The sequence below is a fragment of the Varanus komodoensis genome, unplaced genomic scaffold, assembly GCF_004798865.1.
Source record: "Varanus komodoensis strain SLA01 unplaced genomic scaffold, ASM479886v1 scaffold3, whole genome shotgun sequence".
NCBI classification, from domain to species: Eukaryota; Metazoa; Chordata; class Lepidosauria; order Squamata; family Varanidae; genus Varanus; species Varanus komodoensis.
In genome coordinates, this window is record NW_025335761.1 from 45,386,161 (window position 1) to 45,410,811 (window position 24,651).

Genomic DNA, 24,651 nt, shown 5'->3' on the forward strand with positions numbered 1-24,651 from the left:
TTGCTAAACAACAACATATATTCTGAATCTCACAAAGGCAGGTTTGTGCACACACTTGCATATAGCTCGTATATCAGGCTCTATAATCCCTCGAATGGACTGGGACTTATTTCAAAGTTTCCTGAGAAGATTAGGTGTCACTTCCAATGTTTTAGCAGTAAATATATTGCTAACCAGATGTATGACAACTTTTTCTCAGGTAACTTAGTTGTTTCTTTTTTGCAGGTAGTGGTGGAAGGAAACTGCCACCCACTATATATAAATGGGTTTTGGTGCTTTGCAAAGGAGTCTCTACTTGAAAGCACGATTCATTACTTTCTCCCTACAAAACCTATTCGTGCTGCATTTTATTACAGAAATCAATATTTCCTTACCATGGTCATATGGAGAAATTTATATTAAAAATAACACAGGGCTCTGTGGATATGTAATAAAAAATTGCAAAAGAGGAAATCATTTTCCTGGGAAATTATGCTTCTTTTACAGTCTTTTTTGCAAGAGAGGTCTGGAATCGTTAACTGAATCAAGCAAGGGGAGTACCAGATGTTATCAGACATAGTTTGAAGTCTCCCTTGTTCTTATAAATCAACATTTGTAATAATTTTCAAAAAAATAAATTTTTAAAAATGTAGTTCTGGGGGAGGAGGCAGGGAGAAAGAAAAGAATTATTGGGACTATAACATGTAGAGAAGGCAGCAAGTTTAACGTATCACTTCTCACCACCAGGCCTTCAGTTAGCCTAAGAGAAAAAGCTTCTGTTAGCACTAGTGGGTGTGTATGCCCTTAAAGCTAATCAGGGGCATTTTTGGTTAGGATTATGGTTTGAGAGGGAAAGAGTTGAATCTTCCTTCTCCATGTAGCATGATCCTAATAAAAGTGGAGACCCTCCAATCTAGGCTCTATCTATCCATCTGGCTGTCTTACTGTGCAAGCTGGCGGTACAGCTAATAAAAGCCATTAATACATCTAGTTTTGGTCTTATCAACACTGAATAGCAGTGGCTCACCAGAATTTCAGGCAGGAGTCCTTCCTAGCCCTGCTTGGAGATGCATAATTAAGCACTTGGAACTCAACTGAGAGGAAAAGCCATAACTAAGTAGTAGAAGATGTATTTGTCTGCAAATGTTTGAGGTTCAGTCCTTGGTAGTTCTAGGTAAGGCTAGGAGAGACTCCTGCTGGAAACTTTGCAGGGCTGCTGCCAGACAATGTTGACACTGTAGGGCTAGCTGTATTAAGGGTGTGACTTGGTATAACATAGCTTCCTATGTATTTCTATATAAAAGTATGTGCAGCTTATGCTCCTGTGTTTTGTATCACATTTGCTTTGATTGTTTCCCAAAATAGGATCAGAGATAACATGGCAACTGAAACAAAAAAAATTCTGAAGAAAAACATTTTTTTTAAATCTCATTAGAACAAGAAAAAAGTTTTGAAAATCTCTTCAAAATTAGCCAGAGGAAAGAAAAATTGTAATGTCTGTACACTTAAATGCCTTTTGAAGGATTCAAGAAATATGTAAGGGAGTACAGTTTTATCAGTTTCTGTCAGCCATGACAGTAGAACCTGCATATTCAGGAGTAGTATATCTCTGAATATTAGATGCTGGGGAGAAATAATAAAAGGCCCACCAGCATCCTGCACTGCTTATGAGTTCTCATATAGGCACATCTAGCTTTTAGCTTCTGCTAAAAACAGAATGTTAGACTGGATGAACATTTTCTAATGTCCTCCCTTTTAAATGTTATGCTCCATTAACTCCCATCATCACTGATCTTTGGCCATGGTGATGGGGATTGATGGGAGCTGTAGTCAAAAACTGCTGGAGAGTACCAGACTGAAGGATGGACTAGGTGAAACTATTATTTGATCCAAGGAGGCTACCCTGATGCCAACACCTCTCCTCAAAAATTAAGCTGCCCTACCATTTGTGCCTTCATATTGAGAAACTAGATAATCCAAGAAACAAGATAATCCAAGTTCTCCCCATCGATCTGCCCTGTTCCTCAGCAGCCGTAACAGCAGCAGTTCACCCATCCCCATGCATGGCCTAGTTTGTTCTACCAAACAACAGATGCTGCTGAGTGAGAAGTGCAGCAAGGTTTTGAAGGATAAAGCTAAGACTCCCATGTGTCCAGCCCTGGACTTCCTAACTGCCCTCAGCTACAGTAGAGGGCTCTGTCAGTGCCAGTGTTGAAGTAAAATTCAGCCACTCACCTAGTCTGGTTAGCTTCTATACATGGAAGGGGGAAGGACACTACCTTGGCCTTCCTCTCAGATGGCAAAGTGCCTTGGGTAGCCCATGCTTGTCCCCACCAAATTCCCTATCTAGAAGCTTCCACAAAGGGAAACTTTGTTTTCTCCACAACACTGGGCTTCTCTAGAAAACTTTCAACGTCTTTGCTTTCTATGTTGTGCTAGAAATCTGCTTCTACCATGAGGGCTAAATATAAAAAGCCCATTTCCCCCTCTATATACAAACACATCTACTTCAGGTTTGCCTTGCCCCTCTCATTTACTTTTTCTTTCTCTCCCTCCCTTCCTGTCCTCTCCCTGATGCTATTCTTGGCAAGGCTTCCCCGCCCCTAGTGGATTACAATATAAGAACTGGTTTACAGCAGCCATTTTCTGGTGGGTTGAGTGAGAAATTTACCACTGACATTACTCTTCCACTCAAAATCCTGTCATTGAGAAACTTCCCAATTACACTAGCATAGTGTTATAATGTTAGACATTAAACATTTCTCAAGATAACAAGTCTTACGGTACTTTAAAGACATTTTATTCTAGCATCAACTTCTGTGGACTTTTGGGCTGTAGACCACAAAGGTTTATGCCACAATATGCTTTAGTCTGAGGTGCTACAAGAATCTTTGCTGCTTTTTCATACCAGACAAATATCTTGGGTAATTTCTAAAGATGCAGTTATGAAGACAAACATTTCCTACTGAGGGTTTTCCCCCTCCCCACCAAATCAGTTGCTTTTCATACCCAGGAATCCTTAACAAGGATTACTTGTTCTGTGCTATCTGTACATGCCTTACTCAGAAGTAAGCCCTATAGTGTGCAATGGGGTTTACTTGTAGGTAACCAAATATAAATTGCCATCTTAACTGGTTTCTACATAATAATTCTTACTTTGTAAATAAAAAAACATGTCTCTGGGGTACAGAGATTCTAGTAAAAGATGATTAAAACGGTTTTTAAAAACTTGGATTCAGCCTCAAGAAATATAGAAACCCTCAAGGATGAAATTATACACAACCACACAGTATGAATCCTTTAAAATTTAATGGATTTGGCCATCAACACTCCATTAGTTAGTAGTGATCATTTGGTGAATTTAGATCCACTAACAATTGAAGTCTGTAGGGACATTGCTTTTTGTACTTGTTGTTGCCCTCCCCAACACTGAAGTCAGGTCAATCAGTAACATGTTCCAGTCATCTGTCATAGCAAAAGCGGTAGTATGTACTGAAGCTTTTAAAACTTTATATATATAATCAGACTTCTTGTTACGGTTAAACCTTTAGCAGTTTCACTGCATTCATTCAGCAGAGATTTGACATCTTCAGCAGCTGTAAACTATTTGAGCAAGTGTCATAATTCTTTTATTTTAAAAACCAACAGCTGCTCAGTTGGGAAAGGCCATATATCATTAACATTAAATAATATTAAATATTCAAAGCTAAATGCAAATAGTGTGAATTTTAAATAGAAGACATTGCAGCCTCTGTCTAAATGTAAACCCAAAGCCTATTAATTTAAATTGCCCAATTACAGTGAGTTATTTTGTTGCTAGCTCAACTTGAAAGTTTATAGGCATAGTTAAAATTCAGACATACAATATCTGGTCAAAATCAAAAGCGAAAAAAAATGAGATTAATAGCATCTACCATACCCTAACTGTCTGAACTGAAGCTGCTAAAATGCAGACTAAGGGTAGTATTGAACAACAAATGATATTGAACCAGTGCAACATCATTAGCATTTGGTACTGCAAAGAGAAATAGCAGTAATTTGCAGACAAAATTTGCTTTATGTACAATGCTACTATGCTAAGTGCCTTGTACTGTATATGTAAAAACAGTGCAATCTAGTTTTCCTACTTGTTGCAGAAAGACTCAATCTCATGGTCCTGTGATTGTTTGGTACCTGTCTCTAGTAATTAATTTCCCCCCTTCTACCACCCCATTTCAGGTGAGCTTTGGCTACAGGGTGGTTCAGAAATGAAATAATTTGTTGAATACACAGAGGCCTTTTAATTTATATATCAATCTAAGTTACTTGTTACCATTCATTATTTATCCCTGCCTCACTTCACACCCAGCTGGGAGCAGATTGTGATTTACTGTACATGGATGGAATTGCTCAGATGAATACCAAGGCACATAATAGCACATTGGATGCTATTTCTCATGCTCTGAGTGGTAAGGTCTATTTGAACAGATACCACAGAGCAAGTGTGCTCTTTCCAGCATATCTAGTTGAAGCGATCAACCCCCTCTGCTTTTAAATCAGGGTAGGGCAAAATAAAGAAAAGCGAGTGATTACCCTTCCACAGTCATGAGGACACATGGCTGTGCCAGCTATTGTTGGGATGCTGAAAATATACAAACAAATCCATATTTTCATCTTTGAAATACCATAGGGTGGATAGTTCACAATACATTCTTTTTTTTGCTGTTGATCCCTCCACTGTGCACTTGTATTGCTTAATTCTTTAAACAAGCACAACATTTTTGGCCTGAGTAATCTTATACTTGTACTATTCCTCTTTCACAGCCTGTCTGTACCATTGTGAAAACCCCTTCTTTCATTTTTTTATTTTATAGGACTTTTAAAATATATGTTTTAATGTTTTATAAAGTGTAGGGTCAACTCCATAATCACAATGAAGCAAACAGGGATTTTTCTACTCAGTTGACACTTGGAACACTATTGTTAATTTGCAACAGTAGCAGGAACAGGAATTTATAAACTAACAAGGTTATACTAGTAAACATTTTATAGATTCATAGAATAGTAGAGCTGGAAGGGGCCTATAAGGTTATTGAGCCCAACCCCCTACGCAATGCATTCCTTAGCTACACAGTTTATCAATAGGACACAACAGGAATGCACAATTACAGTTGCTGATCCAGCTTCATGTGCTCATAATTATGTATAACTACTTGTGTAGGATTGATGATGTGTATAAAAATATTTCATCTCCAGATGTAAATTGAATCTACACATTCAATTTACATCCATGGATGCATATCTGAATGTAGAGGGCATCAGTTCGCTCTGTTTCACTTTTCAGTTGCATGTGTGTTCAGTTATGTATCCACATTCTGGAAGTGATGTGTTAGTAGGTCTGTCTACAGCTAGACTAAGGCAAAGATTTTTTAAAACAATTTTTATTTTTCCAACATATCATTTTTAAAAGATATTTTATTAGGCTGCTTGTTGTTGTTCTTTGATGTCAAGATATCTCCAACTTAAGGCAACCCTGTGAATGAAAGACTTCCAAAATGTCCTACACATAACAGCTCTGCAAACTCAAGGCCGTGGCTTCCTTTATGGAATGAATCCCTCAAATTTGCTCTTCCTTTTCTTCTTCTGCCTTCAACTTTTCCTAGCATGATTGAGAAGGAAAGACTTCCTGGAGAAGGCAAAGTATGACAGCCTCAGTTTTGTCATTTTTGTTTCTCGGGAAAATTGTGCCTTGATTTGATCTAGAACCCTCTTCTTTCTGCTGGTCTTGAGTATTTGCAAAGCTCTCCTCCAGCAACATGTTTCAAATACATCAAGTTTATTCCTGTCAGCTTTCCTCATTGTCCAGCTTTCACACCATTAGTGATCCAGAGCACAATAGTTTGGAGGATCTTGGCCTTGGCCTCCAGGTAAATATTGTTCCCCTAGTTCCATTCTTGCTGTCCCTCCAAGTCTTAGTCTTCTTTGGATTTCTTGCTACAGTCACTGTTTGACTTGATAAGATGGAGCCGAGGTATGTAAAATCTTTCACATTTTCAATTTCTTCATTGCTAACAGTAAAGATCTGTACTTCTTCTGTAATCATGATTTTTTGTTTTCTTGATATTCAGCTGCAGTCCTGCTTTTGCACTTTCTTCTTTCACTGTCATAAGTAGTTGTTTCAATTTCTTGTTGCTTTCTGCCAGCAAGACTGCTTGGTCAGGGGCAAAAAGGCATAGGAAAGAGTGGTAAAATGTTCCTTCCAAACTGGGTGAATGGACATGAAAATACCAACTGCAATCCAATGTAAATATAAAATGAGGCATACTGATGTAAAAAAGAAACCTTAACTTCACATATATTCTGATGGCGTTTGACCCCGGTAAGAAATTTTTGGATTCCAATGGGCACTATAAAGAAAACATGTAGTACTCACATGTTGGAGATCATTAGGAAAGGGACAGAAAATAAAACTTTCAATAACATGCCTTCAAAGTTATCTATGGTATGACTGCACTTGGAATCCTGTGTAAAGTTTTATTTAAAAAGGCAAGTAAGGCTGTTATAGAGGTGTATATAATAATGCATGGTATGGATAAAATGGATTAGTTTTTCTTTCTCTCATATTTACTGTAAATTTCACTATCATCTGATATTGTGATGGTCACCAACCCAGATGGCTTTAAAACTAGATTAGATAAATTCTCAGAGGATAAGACTATCTATCAATACCTGCTAGTCATGTTTATATGTTACACTGGAGATATTCTGTGTGAACAAAAAAGCTGAATAACCATCCTGATATTAAAGTATGTAACAGAATGCACAGTTGCAGTTGCAATATTTTAATTTTTCTGGCAGCCAATCAGAAAATTTCTGGTTTTCCAAAGAAAGTAAAAATTGTAAATATGTGAAGAAATCATTTTGAATTTTAAGATTAAGCACATCCATACAATGGCATCTAAAATGTATCTGCTAAACTTCCTGATATCAGGTTTATCAAAATACTGTTAAATAATCCATACTGGGAATTAATAGAAACAAACACTACAGTTCCAAACCAAAACCTAAGTTTATCTCCTTCATTCTATGATCTGTCCCATTCTAAAATACCAAAAAAACCCAGTAAAGAATGTTAAGAGTATGAAAAGTCAAAAGGTAACAATTATGAATACAAATCGTGTCAAAGATTGATTTGAAAGCATATAGTTTTATCATTATATAAATAGCAACAAAACACTATTTGCATTCATAAATTTGGCAGTTTCTAGGTAACTACAATTCAATTATTTACTCTATATTCGAATACAATTCAATTCACACTGCAGGAAACTATGAGATATAGGAGAAAAGACTGCAAGTTCTAACATAGAACTTATGGTATAGGCATAATCCAACATCATGTGAGCAGATTTCTGCTTGCACAGTGGGACTTTCCCCTCTTCTCATTTTGCACCCCATGCCTTCCCGTAATTTGCTCCAGAGGATTGTCCAACCTTTCAAAACAGACTTTTTGAGGGTGCAGAGGTCTACAGGGGAGAAGGGAAATTGTCCCGTCCCTGTTCCACTGATGAAAGCCATTCTGTTAGCAGGAAAAACTATTTAAATACAAGCCAGTATTACCTTTTATTACACAAATAATGACATAAAACCAGTTTTATAGAAAAGGGACACTGTAAGGAGAGATCACGTTGCAAATCATTTTTCCAAGTTGGTGGGAACGCCTTCCAGTACTTGTGTTAACAGTAACACACTCAGTATAAATGGTACAAGTTGTGCAGCAAGATTGACAGAATTCTAATTGTTCTAGTGTAGATATATTTACATATTTGGAATAAACATAATTCTTCATTTTAAGCTTTATACATATATTATACATTAAATCTCCATCCAAATGTATGTGTACAAGCAATTATTTTAAATATACATCTTGAACCATTACACTATTGTATATTTCAACCATATTTACACTACGAATATCCAAATGCAATACCGGGTCTCCTGCTAGTGGTCAGCCACTAAATGTGGAAATGCAGAAAACTGAAAAATTTCTGGAAAATATTTAATGTTGGTAGGTTTGGAAATTTAAATATCCCAAGTCACTATTAGAGCTAGGAAATTAAATTGAGAAGTAACATGACAGGCTTTGATATTCTTGCACACAAAATACTGCAATTAACAACTCTCCCAGAACTTCAATAAAAACATCCTCTTTCACTGATGCCAGTACTGGCAGTAACAGAAAGGGGTATATGCATACACACAGGTGCATGAGTAAAAACACCACACTTCCTAGTGCATACTCCCTATTTAATTAATTAAGCTCTGGCTGACTTAAACTATTTCTTGGTGACCCAGAGACAACATTCTTGCGTTCCTGTTGCCACATACCCAGAAAACAGACTTGGTCTACTCAAGCCATATGTTTTGAAGACAATTTATTCCTTCTGAACTGATGCCTTCACATGATGGCACATCATGTCATCATGCAAGCCCATGCTGACTCAATTTAAATCAGAGAGGATGCTTAAAAGAAAGCATTCAAGATGAGTACTACCCAGGATAATATGAAACCATTTCTCCTATTTAATGAAAGAGGACTTTTCTAGATTGAAGTACCGTACCAAGAGTAAAGCATAATCTGACTTGCTGCAAGGAATGTGAACATAAGACCCACAGGGTTCCCTAGCATAAACTGCAGAATTTACTTATTTCCTCATCATTCCAGGCTCCAGAAGACGTGGGTTGGAACTACTTAAGTGATACTTAAATGGACCAAATGTATCCAACAGGCTATTACCTACCCCATTGTACTGGATTCCTAATGAGTTTACAGACTTTTCTGGGGAAGCTGGGTCCATTTAATATAAAGATACCCTAAAATAATATCCCACCTATACATTAAATAGCTATTCAGAAATCTTTGTCAAAGGAAAGAACTGCACATGCGGTCAAATTCACACTGGTGTGTTAAAATGAATGTTGCATTGCCTAAAGGCCTTGCATAAATCCATTAAACCTCTAACCTTAATTTCTATTAATATGTGGACTGGCTTTTTCCATTGGAAAGATAACTTAGTAAACTAAATATAATGAAGACTATTTTTCTGTTACTTGCTATAAAATCTCCAAAGCAATGGATTACTCCAGAAATTCATTTTAAAATTGGTAGGAGAAGAAACAGAAACAATTCATGAGCAACTGAAAATGAACAACTTTTTACAAAAGGCCTCTTTGTGGTATATTATACAAATGCAGTGTTCTCTTTTTCCTTAAAGTGCTAAATCAACTCAGAATTGTCTATTGCTTTAACAGATCTTTTAGTACTGCACCAGCACTAGCATCGGGTGATACTGGCAATGGTGTAAAAGTGGGCAAGGCATCAGAAATGGGTTTCATAAGCAGATGACCTGATCCACCAGTTCCAAAATTAGCTGGGGTGATGAGTGGGACTGCTGCTGATCGAGGTGCAAGGAATGGATTTGCCTCTTGTCTTCTACTGGGTCCTGAGCCTGCTGGATTTATAACAATAAGGTAGTAAGGTTAAAATATTACTTTAAAATTGTTTTCCTAAAATAAGATTGCCTTCTGAAGAAGCCTTCTCCAGAGAATTAACTTCAAAATACCTGTCTCTAGTTTTACAGCAATACATATACACACACAAGATGAACCGTAACAGATCAAACCAAGGGTCCATCTACTCCAGAATTGTTTTCAATCAGCTGCCCAAATCCACAAGCAGGGCATGAGTATACAATAGACAACATATCCAAGCCTGTCTGCATACCAGCATGACCCACAGTTAGTGCACTGGCTAACTGCAGTTCTAAAAGCAGTTGTGCAGTTCTACAATGGGGCAGGTCATCAGAGCTTGCAAAAGAAAGCTCTGCTGGCCTGACTGAGAAACAAGCATTTTTGCTTGTTTGTGTGGTTGTTTTTAGAACTGTTCACTCCCTTTTGTGTGAGTGGTGGGTCCCACTTAAGCAACAGATCAGCTGGAAGCACAGCAGCAGTACTGGATACCAGCCATAAGCTGTAAATATTTACAGCCAAATCACAGCTTAATGAAATGCATTTTTCCTGCAATGTTTCCATTGTTTCACAATTCTCAAAAACCTGGAAAGAAAGAGTCATATAAAATTGGCAAGAAACTGAGTAAACTACAGAAGACTCATGGGGAAGACGTCAATTTATGATCAATTTCTCTGTAAGAATTGATTACAGGCTATAATTGATATAATCACATCTAGTTTGGTAATGTTCTATGTCCTTGCAAAAGCTGTCTATTCTACCAAAGTCTAGTATCAAATACTCCCAGATGCCCCATTTTAATACTACAACATCAATGGAAAATTCAGTAACCTAATCACCTTCCTGCAGATCATCTTCCCATATATGTGTCCAAGGTGACCTTTAAAACCTCCAGAGAAGGCCTTCCTCATTGTTCCACTACTGAAGGAACGCCATGTGATGCCTCAAAGCAAGTCTTCTCAGTGTCAGCAGCCACCTAACTGCCCCCCTCTGCGCAGTCTGAGAGGCAGAAATGTTTCAAAATGTTTCAGCGAGGTGTGTGTCAAATACCTCCTAAAATGGTACTTGTTCATGCAGGCCTGCTTTGACTTATAAATAATTGCACAATTATATGTTGTTCCATCTTACTATTCTTTGTATTGTTCTTGTGATTTGAAATAATTTTAATTGTGTATTTTAAATGTATTTGTATGTTATTGTAATTGAACTTGTTTAAATAGGCATTTTGAATGTGATGTTTTTAATACAGAAATTTTATCCACTTAAGAGAAACTTTTCATATTAAGTGGCAGATAAATATTAAAAACACTTTTATATTAAGTGGCAGATAATTAAATGCAGCTAATCCATAGTATGAGTTGCTGTGATGTGTGAACGCAGCTGTGCTGAACCATGCTGAATTGTGAAGCTGGGCATTTGAAATTGTAGGTTATTTCACATGTGAACTTAGAATTGTGGAATATTTTCGTCCTATTTCACAATGCTAAAAAGGTGGAGAGCAAGAGTGGTCAAGGAATTCCAGCCACTCTGCATGCCAATACTAAGGTATTGCCAGAACATTTGGGTTACAGAGACAGCAGGAGAATGTGGAGGAAAACTTAACAACCAAGGGATTGAGGAAAACAATCCAACATTTGGTTAAGGGTTTGCCAGAAAAGTTATGGGTAGGGCAACTAATCATAGGTGAAATAAACGAGTTACCATGACACACAAACCAGGCCAAAAAACTCCGTATTTTACCTTACTTTTCCATCATAAATATAAATGGAAGCCATACAGTTGAACCTAATTTTTTTAAGTAAATTTTGAAAGCAGTGATTGATGGTTCCTACAGTTAACATTGTAACAGATTCCTCATTTGTTATGTTAGTTTAAATAAACATTAGTCAATAGTTTAGATAAACACTAGTCAATAACTACTTTTCAATTCCTGGATTATATTTGTAGTTCACCAAGCAAGGTAGAGTTTATTTTAAAGCGCAATTTTTGTTCACATTTACAAATCAGGAATTTCCTAAATTGAACTTTAATTCTGGTTTATTCCTCCTTCTGGCCATGTGCAAGGAAGAGGGAGTGTGTCAACCTGTTGCTGAAGTTGTGTTCCAGCTTGTGCATGTAATGCTACAAGATAAGATTAGCATTAGGTGGAACCTTGTACAGTAAGTTGCCTTTTTCCCCACACACGAACAACTTCACCATTGCCTCTGTCAAGGCCACTAAGAAACCACTGTTCTTCAAGAGGGCACTTATCACATCTATCATCTACCATACATTCATTACAGCCAGACACTATTTTTCCTTCATCCTTCGAGGGCTGCAGGCAAATTTCACACAAACATGGTGTAAGAGTCTCTTGAAAAGTCCTCATGTAAAAGATTCTGCAGTGGTGTAGGGAACAATCATGTAATCAGTGTGGCAAGATGCTGCATACACATAGCTTGATTTTGCAATTTACTACTTTCTTGTGTGAACCAGGCATTTATAAGATTTGTCCTCCACATGAATATGAACAGAAACTTTTATTTCAAAAACAAAAGTGAGTTTTTCAGGAGTTAATGAATACCATGGGCAGAGATAAATCTTTCATTTATTATTGGTGACCTGGGAACTGTGTATTTATGTCTGTTAAACTATGCTAAATATTAAAAAACTTACATACCCAAACAATTAAGGGATAGCTAGAATTCATATCTGGTTCTATAGGGCAACAGTCCAGTTCCTGAATGGACAAAGTTCCTCTAACTTTTTGTCCAGACAAGAAAACTGGGTGCCTGCCAAACAAAATAGGGCACCTTTGCTATTATACCACAAGTGGTGAAGGGGACAAAAGGCATACAAAACATTTTATTGAAAATATAAACTTTCAAAGATAAGCTTTCAGACTGGAAATTCCCCAGCTTTACTGCAACAATTTTAATCCAAACAAACTTTAAAAACACTGTACCAAGCATCATTCTCTATGTAAGGCACTGTTTTATTAAAGTTTTATTAAAGTCATATTCCACAGCCCTATTTAACCTGCAAGCATCATGCAACATTCTTATCCTGCTATGAAGTGAAGAGCTCACCTCATTGGCTTAGAGAGCTCATTGCCTTAGGGTCCAGGTGGCAAAGGAAGGCCCAGTTCCAACATGTTGGAAATGAAGGGCAAAGCTTATGGGTTTTACAGTAAGGCTCACTTTGGATGTAAAGATATTCTCTGTTGTAAAAAGTGTAAAAGACACACTGAATGTGCTTGAGCTGCATGCTAACACGTTACCCAATCACTGCTACTTGGCTGTTCCTACAAATAGGAAACTACAGATCTTCCATTCAGAATTACTTGAAAACCAGAAACTCTAGTCTCTCCCTGAAGAAGCCAGAATTTATAAGTCAAAAAGAGATCATGTCACAAGATGGTTTTCTGCTGTGCTAACAGGCTATTACCATGCAAAGATATGCTCAGTTGTAAATGACAACACAATTTTGCTAAGTTAATAAACACTTCTAATTTTACTCAGCATGTTCTTTGTGCTGTGCAACCAATGCGACCTTGAATATCCAGTGTGAACGTGCTCAAGTTCAACATTTCCTACCTTACAAAAATAAAAGGCATTACTAGAATTCATTACCTGTCATGTTGCTGGAAGGGCTAATGTTGGGTTTGCCAATTCCTGTTGCTCCTAAAGGTTTCATGTCATGAACAGAGAGTTTTGGTGGGGGAAGAGTTGGGCGTGATTCTGTTTCAAGGAACTTCACAAAGAGTTCTGAGAAAGACTGAAAAGTAACACATTCATTAAACCAAGGATATATTGGGAAATTAAAATACATATTTGGCTCATCAATTCAAATATGATTTGATAGTCATAAAAAGCATTGATATGAAAAGATGGCTTGGTGAAGCAGAGCAATACCAGAAAAAGCAAGCAAGCAAGCAAGCAAACATAACTAAGGTCACCTGACTCTGAAAGCAAGGGTATTACAATATGGCAGCTTGTACCTGAGAATCACAACTCTAGGTAGATTTGAGTGCAAGTCCTAACAAATATTACAATTATTAGTTTAGGTCATGTATATTTTTTAAAGGACAGTTGCTCCATCGTACTGTTTGGGCACTAGTGGAGTGGCTATCACGGCATCAGCAAAGCACTCCTGGAGAAAAAAGGGGAAATAAAAATAGAGCCATAGTTGTAGCAAGGAAGGGGACACATGAGAGATTCCACCATGCAGTTCCTTGGGATACCAGCCGGAGGACTGCCAAGGAATGTGGGGGAATACAATGTATCAAAAGCCCAATTTTCTGTTGGGAACATTGTGAATTGTTTTATGCTTAGCTTATTCATTGCCACTGTAATTTTCCCTTTGTACATAAAGCACTGCTTCTCCTTGATTAAAAAACAAAATTAGTAACTTGAGAAAGAGAGAAAAACTGAATCAAAATTAAAAGCCACAAATGTTGATGTGGAAATACAAACACCATCGAACCTTTTTCAAAAATAATGGCCTGTACTGTCATCACTTATAATGTGTATGTCCTATATTTTCCACACAAAACAACTAATATAAAATACGTACACTGTTGAAAAGTGATTGATGGGTTGGTCTCAAAGGCGTATTGGGGACACTCTTTGACCCAGTTCCTCCTCCACCAAACCATCCAGTCACCCATCGAGTAACACCTTTTTGATCTTCTGAAAGTAACTGAAGAGCAATTCAAACCAAAAGAAAAGTTTACAATCCTTTTCAACCATCATATTATCTGTTTTTAGGACTTAACCTCAACAGAGTAGCATACAAGACAAACTGCACAAAATGCAGTTGAGGCCATCAGGAAACTATACCATTATGAAAAGGAAAGCTGAAATAAATCACATAAGTCATTCAAAGGCAGCAGAAGAGCATAATTTTATTTGTCAACCTCTAAACAGAAGCAGAATATATTATACACCAGAAAATGGAAATTAAATAATTCATACAGGATTTATTTGGCTTTGCCTCTTAGTACACAGCCCTCTTGTTTCACAACATATTACAAAATGTTTATCCTTTGGTAAAAGGCTTGGGTCCTGGCTACCTGAAGGAGCACTTATGTCCATATATGCCCGCCCGCCCCTTGAGATCAGCGGGAAAGGCCCTTCTCCGGGAACCCTCCGTGAAGGATATTAGGAGGGTAAGTACTCGGAGGAGGGCTCTCTCTGCGGTGGCGCCCAATCTATGGAATGCACTCCCCAGAGAGGTCCGCCTGGCGCCGTCGTTATCTGTTTTTTGGCGCCAGGCGAAGACCTTTTTATTCAAACGTTATTTTGTTAATTTTGATTGATTGATTGATTGATTGATTGGCCAGGTCGGCTCAAATTATATTGTTTTTATATTGTGTTTATTTATTTATTATTGTGAGCCGCCCCGAGGCCTCGGCGAATGGGGCGGCATAGAAGTTTCCTAAATAAATAAAAATAAAATAAAAAGCACTTTATCTTGGCAGAAAACTAGGCCAGCACAGATATTTTGTACTGAAGAGAAATCTTTTTAATTTTTGCTAATGAGCAAGAAATTGAAGTTTGTTTATAAAATCTGACCAGAATAAACAGTATAGCAAGACTGAAAATGGTATGTGTTGAGAAAGCTACTATCAACTAGGAAATGATTAAGTTTGTAAGAGTTTTGTGACCAACAACAATTAAGTCAATTTCTTCTTCTTGTACCATGAACACTTAGCAGAAAGTGCTATATTTCCATGGATTTTATATTATTAAAATAAAGGCAATAATCACAAAATGCTTAGAGAACAGACTACTTGGTCTATTTCAGAATGGACTACCTGGCCATTGTGTCTTGCCCAACAGCAGAAGAAAGCATACTCATCTATTGACACTGCCACAGAGAAAAAACAGAGGAAAATTACCTGCTCTAGTTCATCCTTTTTTATTCCCAGAATGCTTCCCATTAGCCTTAGCACTTCATGGCGTTTGTTCTTTGGAGTGTGGAAATGCCCAATGAAAAGATTTCTCATTAAGACCCTACAAATGTGGAGATAAAAGCAAATAACATTTGAGATTGGCAGCAATGGAGAAAGGGGACATTTGTCTTAGCATTTCTCCCCATACTATTTTTAAGTAGCACTAGATTGAACTAGATTATCTGCTATGTTAATCAATCACTTAAGTTTTCATTAAACTTGTAGTTACAAAGGAAGAGAACATATTTATAGGAACAAGCTATTTGAAAAAATTCCCACTAATTTCAACAGGGCTACTTCCATAGAAAACTACAGAAACCAAACCTTACAGCCTGGTTGGAAGTTCGTAATATGTTTTGCCTTGGTAACTGAGCAGGTTTTACTTATCAAGTTCACTCCTTCAAGATTAAGGTGAAGGCACCTTAAGCATGAACAATACACAAGAAAGGTGTAAGCTTCCATTCTCCTAGTCCTGTTGCCCAAGAAAGGGGAGTGGGAAATGGCAGGCACAAAGTTAAAAGAGTGAAGGAGTATGCCAACTCTAAAATGGATTCAATTATTAGTAAATTTTAAAAATGGGAAGTCTTTAATTGATTTTATCAATTAAATATTACAGCCTTAGCAACACTATTTAAAAATACCAATTATCACAACTACTATTTTCCCATAGCAAGCTTACACCACTTCTCAAAATAGTGTACATTCCCAAATAAACTTTAAAAATCACTCACTTATCCACTTTTCCTTCTGTACTGTTTATAAGGTTCATTAACTTGTTTTGGGCATCTTCTAACATCTCCTGTTGGATTTCACCTATATAAGCAAATTACAAAGGAAGCACTTTACACAGCATAGTTAAACTATGGAATTCACTTCCATAAGGTGTAGTGATGGCCACCAATCTGAATTACTTTAAAGGTGATTAGACAAATTCACAAAGCAGAAGACTATCAATGGCTACTAGTCCTGGTGGCTGCCTGCTACTTCCAGTATGAGGCAGTGTGTCTATGTACACCAGTTCCTCGGGAACCTGGGCAGGAGGTTCAACTCATATTTTGTTTGTGGCAGCTGGTTTGCCATTGCATGAAAAGAATGATGAACTAGATGGACTAGAAGTCTGATCCAGCAGGGCATTTATGTTCTTTACATCTCACTGTGATAAGCAGGCAATAAACAAAACACATGAACTCACCGATTCTGTTAGACAGAGATAGAGAAAGATGAGATAAAGTGGTGCGAAGTCTATTTAGTTATTCATTTTTTATACCACCCAGTAGCTGAAAGCTCCCTTTTACCCTATTCCTGTGAACAAGCATGATGTTAACTCAATACTGGCCATATTTTTCCACAAATGGCAAATCCATCTTATGCTGCTGCTAAAATGTTCTTAAGCAATACATTTCCAGGCTTTTGTTGATACAAGAAATGCAAAAGAAGGGTTATGGTAAATCAGTCATTTGTGGTCTGAATCAATGAGTCCAATATTGGCTGAAATTTACTACTGCATCTTATTTCATAGAAGGATGAAACATGTGAAAAAGGCTTTACCAGAGTTAATACTTTAAAAGTTCCCTTAATATACCTAACACATTACTTTAACACAGAGCAGAAAGCTAGCCAATACACAGATGCTGGATATAAATCTGCAAGCTGCACAAGACTAGCAATGCCATAATAGCCTTGGTTAAATTAGATAAAGTTGGGGAAATAAAATCTCTTGAACTGACTAGTGAGTAACCCCATTAAACTTCATAGGACCAACTAAACCAACACAGGATTGTATTGAAAAATTGCTTGCAAACATCAGTATTCTTCACCTCATGTGAGAGGCATAATTGAAAATAGATTTCAAAATTAAAAAAACCTAAAAAGGGAAAGGAATGGAATGCATGTAAAACATGAGAAAAACTGTTTCTAAAATGCCAAAGCAATTTATTCATGCCCAATGCATTTCAGAACAAAGTTCCTTCTTTAGGTACAATGTAAAAATACAAAAATGCATAGAAACATAAAAACAAAACAAAGATACATTAAAAAATTTAAAACATTAAAACAAATTTACAAACACATTTCTTGTAAGAATTCCCAAATAAAGCGTAAATGTTCCAATTAAAACTAAAATAGCATTTTTGTTTAACCCAAATCCAAACTCATAAGAACTAAATTGAATTAATAACATTCCTACAAATTCCAGACTCTAATTTCTACAAAAGGGAAGAAAAGAACAGAGACATACAGACTTGGTTCACGGCTTATCCATTGTTGCCTGATCTAGAATTTGCCAATGCCTTTCAATCATGCAAGTCTAGGTAGTTTTTTCGATTCCTGGATTGCTTTATCCCCTCTCCTTTGCCTGCTCACTCCTTGTATCCCAAATACTTTTGCAGCACTACAGCACTGACAGCCAGGTTTTTAAAAAACTATTCTTGCCTGCCACCTCTGTAGCTTGATGAAAATGGTTTTGAATTTGCACAGAACAACAAGCTATAGTTAAAACAACCCAGAGTTCACAATGCAACAACAAATCATGGGTTCTCATCCTGGGTTGCTTTGTGGTTAACAAGTCATAGTTAATCCATAGTTTTGGCTTCACATATAACAATCTATACTCAGCTAATACTCTGGGTTGTCATTCCATGAGAACCAAGCTACACACACTCCTTTTACCAACTACGTACTGTGAAGAGCTTTTGTGGCTTTCTCATTTGTTAAATCAGGCCAAGTATTTGGACAATCTAGCCTTTCTTTAGATGCATTCAATGACAGTACGTATCAATTGAAGTCACCCATCTGGTACCTGAGGAGACTTGATGACTAAAGCTGCCTTTTCTTCTTTCCTCAGTGTATTAACAAGCACTTTTGCACTCAGTATGACTTGTTTTGCCTTCTCCTTTCTTTCTGGACATTTTTGGCTAATGTGTCCAAGCAGCATGTTGGAGAGGCTGTTACTGATTCACCACCTTTTTTAAAAAAGTGCAAATAATATGTGCAAATATTTGTTATTTTAAAAAATAGTCAGTTTTGTTTAAGTGCAAAGGTGTACAACTACAGGGGTCTGAAATGTGAAGCTTCATTTGGGCAGTGTCACAAGAAGTGGGCTGGGCCTCCACCTACCACCGCCACCCGCAGACGATGAGGCCGACCCGCCGGACCGCTGACACCGATGCCGCCCAACAGACACTGCTGGGGACGCTGCTGCCGGCCTCTGGGCCCTCCATCTCCATCTTCGCCGGCGAGTTTCTCCGCTGCCGCCCTTGCCCCCCTCCCCCGCTGGCGTGGGTGGCAGCTGTGCCAGATTGGGGGCGGGGGGCAGGGAGGAGCCACTGGCTTAACTCACTGGCCACGGTCAGGGCCAGCGGCCTAAGGGCGACGGCCTAAGGGCGTCATGGCCGTTTGGGCCGTTCGGGGGCTGGGCTGGCCATAGACTTTGTGCAGTGGAGTTTTTGTCTTTGGGTGGTTGGTGGCTTTTATGGTTTTATTGTATTTTAAATTGTATTTTAGCTTAGATTGTTTTAATGGATTCACACCTGGCTGCTACCATGAGGTTGTCTGGGGAGCACATGGGTGCTACCACTGGGGTGGTCTCGGGCAATGGTCGTTATGGCGTTGAGGGTTTAACAAGTCAGCGTAGAAGAAGGAGGAACAGATGGTTGACACCTGTTCCCCCTTCTGGTTATTCCTCCAGCCGGAAGGTTCCAGGTAGGCTTATCAACCGCCCCTCAGGCCTGACAGTGCTGTTGCTTAATGCCAGGTCGGTCCACAACAAAACATCCCTCATCCACGACTTGATAGTGGATGAGGGGGCCGACCTGGCTTGCATAACAGAGACCTGGGCGGGAGAGGGGGGGATGTGTCCCTCTCTTTACTGTGCCCGCCTGGGTATCTGGTCCAGCACTGGCCACGCCCGGGGGGGGGGTCACCTTAATTTATCGAGCTTCTATCTCCCTCACGGGGCTTCCTGTTCTCTCAAGACTGGGTCTAGAGTGCCTCTATCTGGTGCTGGGCGACCAAGACAGATTGCGGATTCTGTTGGTGTACCGTGCACCCTTCTGCCCATCAGATTCCCTGTCTGAGCTGATGGAGATCGTCTCAGACCTGGTGTTGAAGACCCCCAGGATGTTGGTCCTTCAATTTCCATGACGAGGCTGTTCTGACCAGGGTGGCTCAGGACCTCATGGCCTCTATGACGGCCAAGGGACTGTCTCAACATGTCACAGGCCCAACCCATGAATGTGGACACATGCTGGACCTGGTTTTCTTGACGGGGCAGGAAGAGGATGATCTGAGGATGAGGAATTTGTGTCTGACTCCCCTGTCATGGTCAGATCACTTCCTCATGAGGTTTGACCTCGATGGCAGCCTTTCCCTCTGTGAGGGTGCGGACCCTATTGTGTTGGCCTGCCCTCAGAGCCAAATGGATCCGGATGGATTCCTGAACGCTCTGGGGGAGTTTCCGGCTGATAAGGCTGGTGCTCCTGTCGATGCTCTGGTTGAACTGTGGAATAGGGAAATGGCCAGAGCTATTGACATGATCGCTCCTAAGTGTCCTGTCCCTCCTAGCAGAGCCTGTTCATAGCCCGGTATACACCTGAATTATGGGCAATGAAGCTGGTTGGGAAACGTCTAGTGCGTAGGTTGTCATGCCTGAAGCCCCGACAAAAACAGCACCTCACAAGGAGGTCTTGTGCTTAGGACCCTGTATCCAAAAGCCAACCCCGCAACCTAGCTTGGGGGTGGATGAGCAGATAGCTGCACCTCCCACTGACTCCCGGCCCATTGAGCAAACACCCGAGCCCACATCAAAGCAAGAGAGCCCTGAGAGAAAAGACACTGCGAGTTCCACTCAGAAGGAGTCAGAGCAGGCTGTCCCTCCTCCTACTGACGCTGAACTTCCTGAACATGACACAGGAGACGCAGGGGGCATAATAGACTTTTCTCTAGCGACCAATCGTAGAATTCTTGGAAGATACGAGCAAAGGCAGAGCTTGTTACGCCAGAGGGAAGAAAGGTGTGACCAGGACGGCTAGTCCCACGTGGGCTCAGGGAGAGACACCATTAACATCTGCATTCCAAAGATCTCAACAGAAGAGCTTATCTATAGAGCTGTAAATTTTGTAGACAAGTAGCAATAAAAGATTTTAGTTTTATTGCTCGTGAACATGTGGGTTGTTTACATGTTGAGTAGCACCTCGACACAGGTGGAGGAAATCACAGGATGAATCTGACCAAATATACTTGCGAGCTCACTATCTAGCCTATGCTGTAGCGGTGAGGGCGGCGAAGAAGAAATTCTTCTCCACTTCCATTGCCTCCTCACAATGCCGTCCAGCGGAGCTCTTTCGGGTGGTACAGGGGCTGGTACATCCAGGCCCTAAGAAAGATCCTGTACCACCCTTGATAGCCCGCTGTGACAACTTTGCCAAGCATTTTAAGGAGAAAATCGCTCAGATTCGTCACAAGCTGAACTCCACTAGTGATTCAGAGCCCTTAGGGGAGGTGCCAATGTCACCGTCTGGTCAGGTATTATTGGATGAGTTTCAGTTATTGCGGCCTGATGATGTGAACAAGATGCTTGGACAAGTACGTCCCACCACCTGTTTACTAGACCCTTGCCCATTGTGGCTACTGAACAAAGCCAAACACAGGATTGGTGCCTGGATCCTGGAGGTCATCAACGCCTCTCTGAGAGATGGCCGGGTACCTGCCTCTCTAAAGGAGGCGGTAGTCCGGCCAGTCCTAAAGAAGGCGTCCCTGGATCCAGAGATGGCCACCAATTATATAACATCCCGTTTCTGGGCAAGGTGTTAGAACAGGTGGTGGCGGGACAACTCCAAGCACTCTTGGATGAGAATGATTATCTGGACCCATTTCAGTCCGGCTTCAGACCCGGGTATAGTACTGAATCTGTCTTGGTTGCCCTGTATGATGACCTGTGCAGGGAGAGAGATGGGGAGTGCGTCCCTGTTGGTACTCCTGGACCTCTCAGAGGCTTTTGATACTATCGACCATGGTATCCTTCTGGATAGGATAGCGGGACTGGGAGTAGGAGGCACTGCTTTGCAGTGGTTCCGCTCCTATCTCAATGGCTGATTCCAGAAGGTGGTGCTGGGGGACTATGGCTCTGCGCCATGGCAGTTATGCCATGGAGTACCGCAGGGGTCCATTTTGTCCCTGTTGCTGTTCAACATTTACATGAAACCGCTGGGAGAGGTCATCAGGAGGTGTGGGCTGTGGAACCATCAGTACGCTGATGATACCCAGCTCTACCTCTCGTTTTCCACCAATCCAGGTGAGGCAGTGGCTGTACTGACCCGGTGCCTGGCCGAGGTAATGGGCTGGATGAGGGCCAATAAACTGAAGCTCAATCCAGACAAGACGGAGGTCCTGTTGGTGGGTGGTTCAAGCTCCGGGGTAGGTGACTTGGACCTTGTCCTGAATGGGGTTGCACTCCCTCTAAAGGACAGGGTCCACAGCTTGGGAGTGCTCCTCGACCCTGAGCTGTCTTTGGAAGCTCAAGTGACTGCAGTGGTGAGGAGCGGTTTCCTTCAGCTTTGGTTGATCCATCAGCTGCATCCCTACCTGGAGGATGATTGCCTAGTGACACATGCATTGGTTACTTCCTGAATGGACTTTTGTAACGTGCTCTACGTGGGGCTGCCCTTGAAGACAGTCCGGATACTTCAGATGGTGCAAAATAGAGCAGTCAGGATGCTGACGGGGACTGGGCGTTACTCTCACATAATCCCAGTCCTCTACCAGCTTCACTGGCTCCCCATCGAAGTCCGGGCCCAATTCAAGGTGCTGCTTATCACCTACAAAGCCCTTAACGGCTTGGGACCTGGATACCTAAAGGAACGCCTGCTTCCATATTTGCCCTCCCGTCCCTTGAGATCGGCAACAGAGGCCCTCCTCTGGGAACCCTCTGTGAAAGACATTAGGAGATTGAGTACCCGGAGGAGGGCTTTCTCTGTGGTGGCGCCCCACCTATGGAATGCGCACCCCAGAGAGGTCCGCCTGGCGCCGTCGTTATTTGTTTTTTGGTGCCAGGCCAAGACGTTTTTATTTAAACAATGTTTTAATAACTGTTAATATTATTTATTGGTTTCAATTTCTACAGCCAGGGTGAATCCGGATTTTACATGTACTATTTATATGCCTGTTTATTTATTGTATTGGAAGCCATCCCGAGGCTCATGCGAATGGGACAGCATACAAAAACTACAAACAAACAAACAAACAAACAAATAAATAAATGTTTGCTGTCAAAGTGCACCAGGTACCAACCACAGGCATTCACCCAGAGAGGCAGCATATAGGTTCATTTTTTACTTTGTGCTCCCTTGACAGCTGCCAAAAGGTAAGCTGTCAAAGGAAAACAAAGCCACAAGAGATCTTTGCTCTCAAAAACGGTTTGGAGACTTCCCTCTTCTTTGTGGCAAGATTCTTGGGGTGTTTAATGTTCCCATCTCAGTTTCTAGTACCTGTACCATATCCACTCTTTTCCAAGACTCCATGTGTTTGAGAAAGGGGAATAGTATATCTAACCCTATTTCCCTAACAGTTCAGGAAGCTGTCAGAGATGAGTTTTCCTTTTAAAATAGGGATTTAGCCAGGGCTAAGCAGGATATTTGGGCAGGGAAATAGACAGATTGCATATACAACATGGATTCACAAGATACCATTAGTTACTCAGTTTGGGTTATGTTCTGGAAACCCATTCAATAGTATTCAATATATGCTACTATACAGTGAGAAATGTCCAACTGTGCAGGGATTTTAAAAAAAATTTGTCTAATAGGTTAATGAAGAACTGCTATTTGGGGTTATCACTGCTATTTGGGGTTAACACATGAGTCTGGATATACCTTTAAATTGTTAGTCATAATGGAGCTTAAAAACCCAGACAAGATTAGCAGTTATTCTGCAAGGAGAACAGATTGACTGTTTTGCCTACTTTTCAGGTGTTTTATTTATCCATTGTTATCTTACCTGAAAACCATTAACTGCAACCTGTCATTTCTTACTCTTCATACACATCACTTGATCGTAAATGTGGTGGGTTGACAACAGGCCTTGTGGGAACCAGCTTTATGAGCTGAAGGCATCTACTCATTTTGCAAAAATACTGATGCATGGTAGCAACAAAAGCTGATCTCAGATAAAACTAAATATATGAATTTGAAATTGTTTCTACTTGGATTAGTCATATTAATTCCTGCCAGTCCAATTTTAGGAATACTAACAAAATGAATCAACAATTTGGATAAAGGCTTCTTGAAGCTGTCTGAACAAATATATTTCTGATTCTAAAAATAAGAATGAGTGTACATGCTGATATTTTGTTTATTTAAACAGATGTGGCAGTCAACACCTCTTTTTAAATAGAGGACAAAAATGTTGCATTTACAGCCACCATTTAGACTTATGATTGGAGAGTTGCCACTTAAAATTATGAAGATTGAGAAGGATCAGCATAATTTGGCTGTATTAAATAATCCCTGTGTAAAAGTAAATAAGAATATTAAAACTTTAAAACAAACAGGTCATCTAATTATATAACAAAATTGGGCAAGGTCACTCGTGAATCATTTTAAGAAATACTGAAACAATGAGCAAAGCTCTCTTTCATTTAACATAAAAGAAATTGCAAAAGGGAAAACTATTAGAGCAGAGTGTCCCCAAATCTTTGGACCAGTGGACACATCTGGAAATGTGAGAAACTGCTGTGGGCACCCCCCCCCAAAAAAAATTTTTTAATCTTGTTCAGGAAAAACTTTTGTTTTGTATCTATTGGACACTGCCACATCTCTTTAATAAGAGATTGTCTAATTGCAGATGGTGCAATACAGCTGATACTTTTTTTAAACATATATTTTAGTTACATCCAATACTTGCTTATTTTGGGGGAGAAACTAACAGATATATGCTCCTTTGAATTTTTATTTACATGCTCTGTGGAAACTAACAAATGAAAAGGGAAACATGTTCTCTGCATCATTTTGACAGCCGAAAAGCTGATATTACAAAATTGGAAAGATAAAAATCGACCTATACTGCAATGAATTGAGGACCTTACAACACTTTTGATATTTAAATGCGTGGCATACAGATGCCAACTTCAAGTGGATATTTATTTGGATATTGGTCTGCTTTTGTTAAAGCTTATTTATATTTGTTAGAAAGCTATATGCATTTCAATATTATTTTAATACTTTAATTATTTAAATATG

The 24,651-nt window shown here is 39.6% G+C and overlaps 1 protein-coding gene across 2 annotated transcripts in view; it reads right to left on the reverse strand.

Moving 5' to 3' along the window:
• Window positions 1-6,784: 6,784 nt before the first annotated feature.
• The window catches only part of TRIP11 (thyroid hormone receptor interactor 11), a 50,523-nt gene continuing 32,656 nt past the window's right edge, over window positions 6,785-24,651 (reverse strand). The window contains exons 16-20 of one of the 2 annotated variants that reach the window (XM_044435953.1): window positions 16,153-16,234; window positions 15,368-15,482; window positions 14,041-14,166; window positions 13,098-13,242; window positions 6,785-9,467 (exon numbers count right to left, since the gene is read on the reverse strand). In XM_044435953.1, coding sequence (XP_044291888.1) covers window positions 9,256-9,467; window positions 13,098-13,242; window positions 14,041-14,166; window positions 15,368-15,482; window positions 16,153-16,234 — 680 coding nt within the window. In that variant the 3' untranslated portion in view covers window positions 6,785-9,255. Of the gene's footprint in view, window positions 9,471-13,097; window positions 13,243-14,040; window positions 14,167-15,367; window positions 15,483-16,152; window positions 16,235-24,651 lie in introns of both variants that reach the window. The other variant, XM_044435952.1, reaches the window with a different exon arrangement.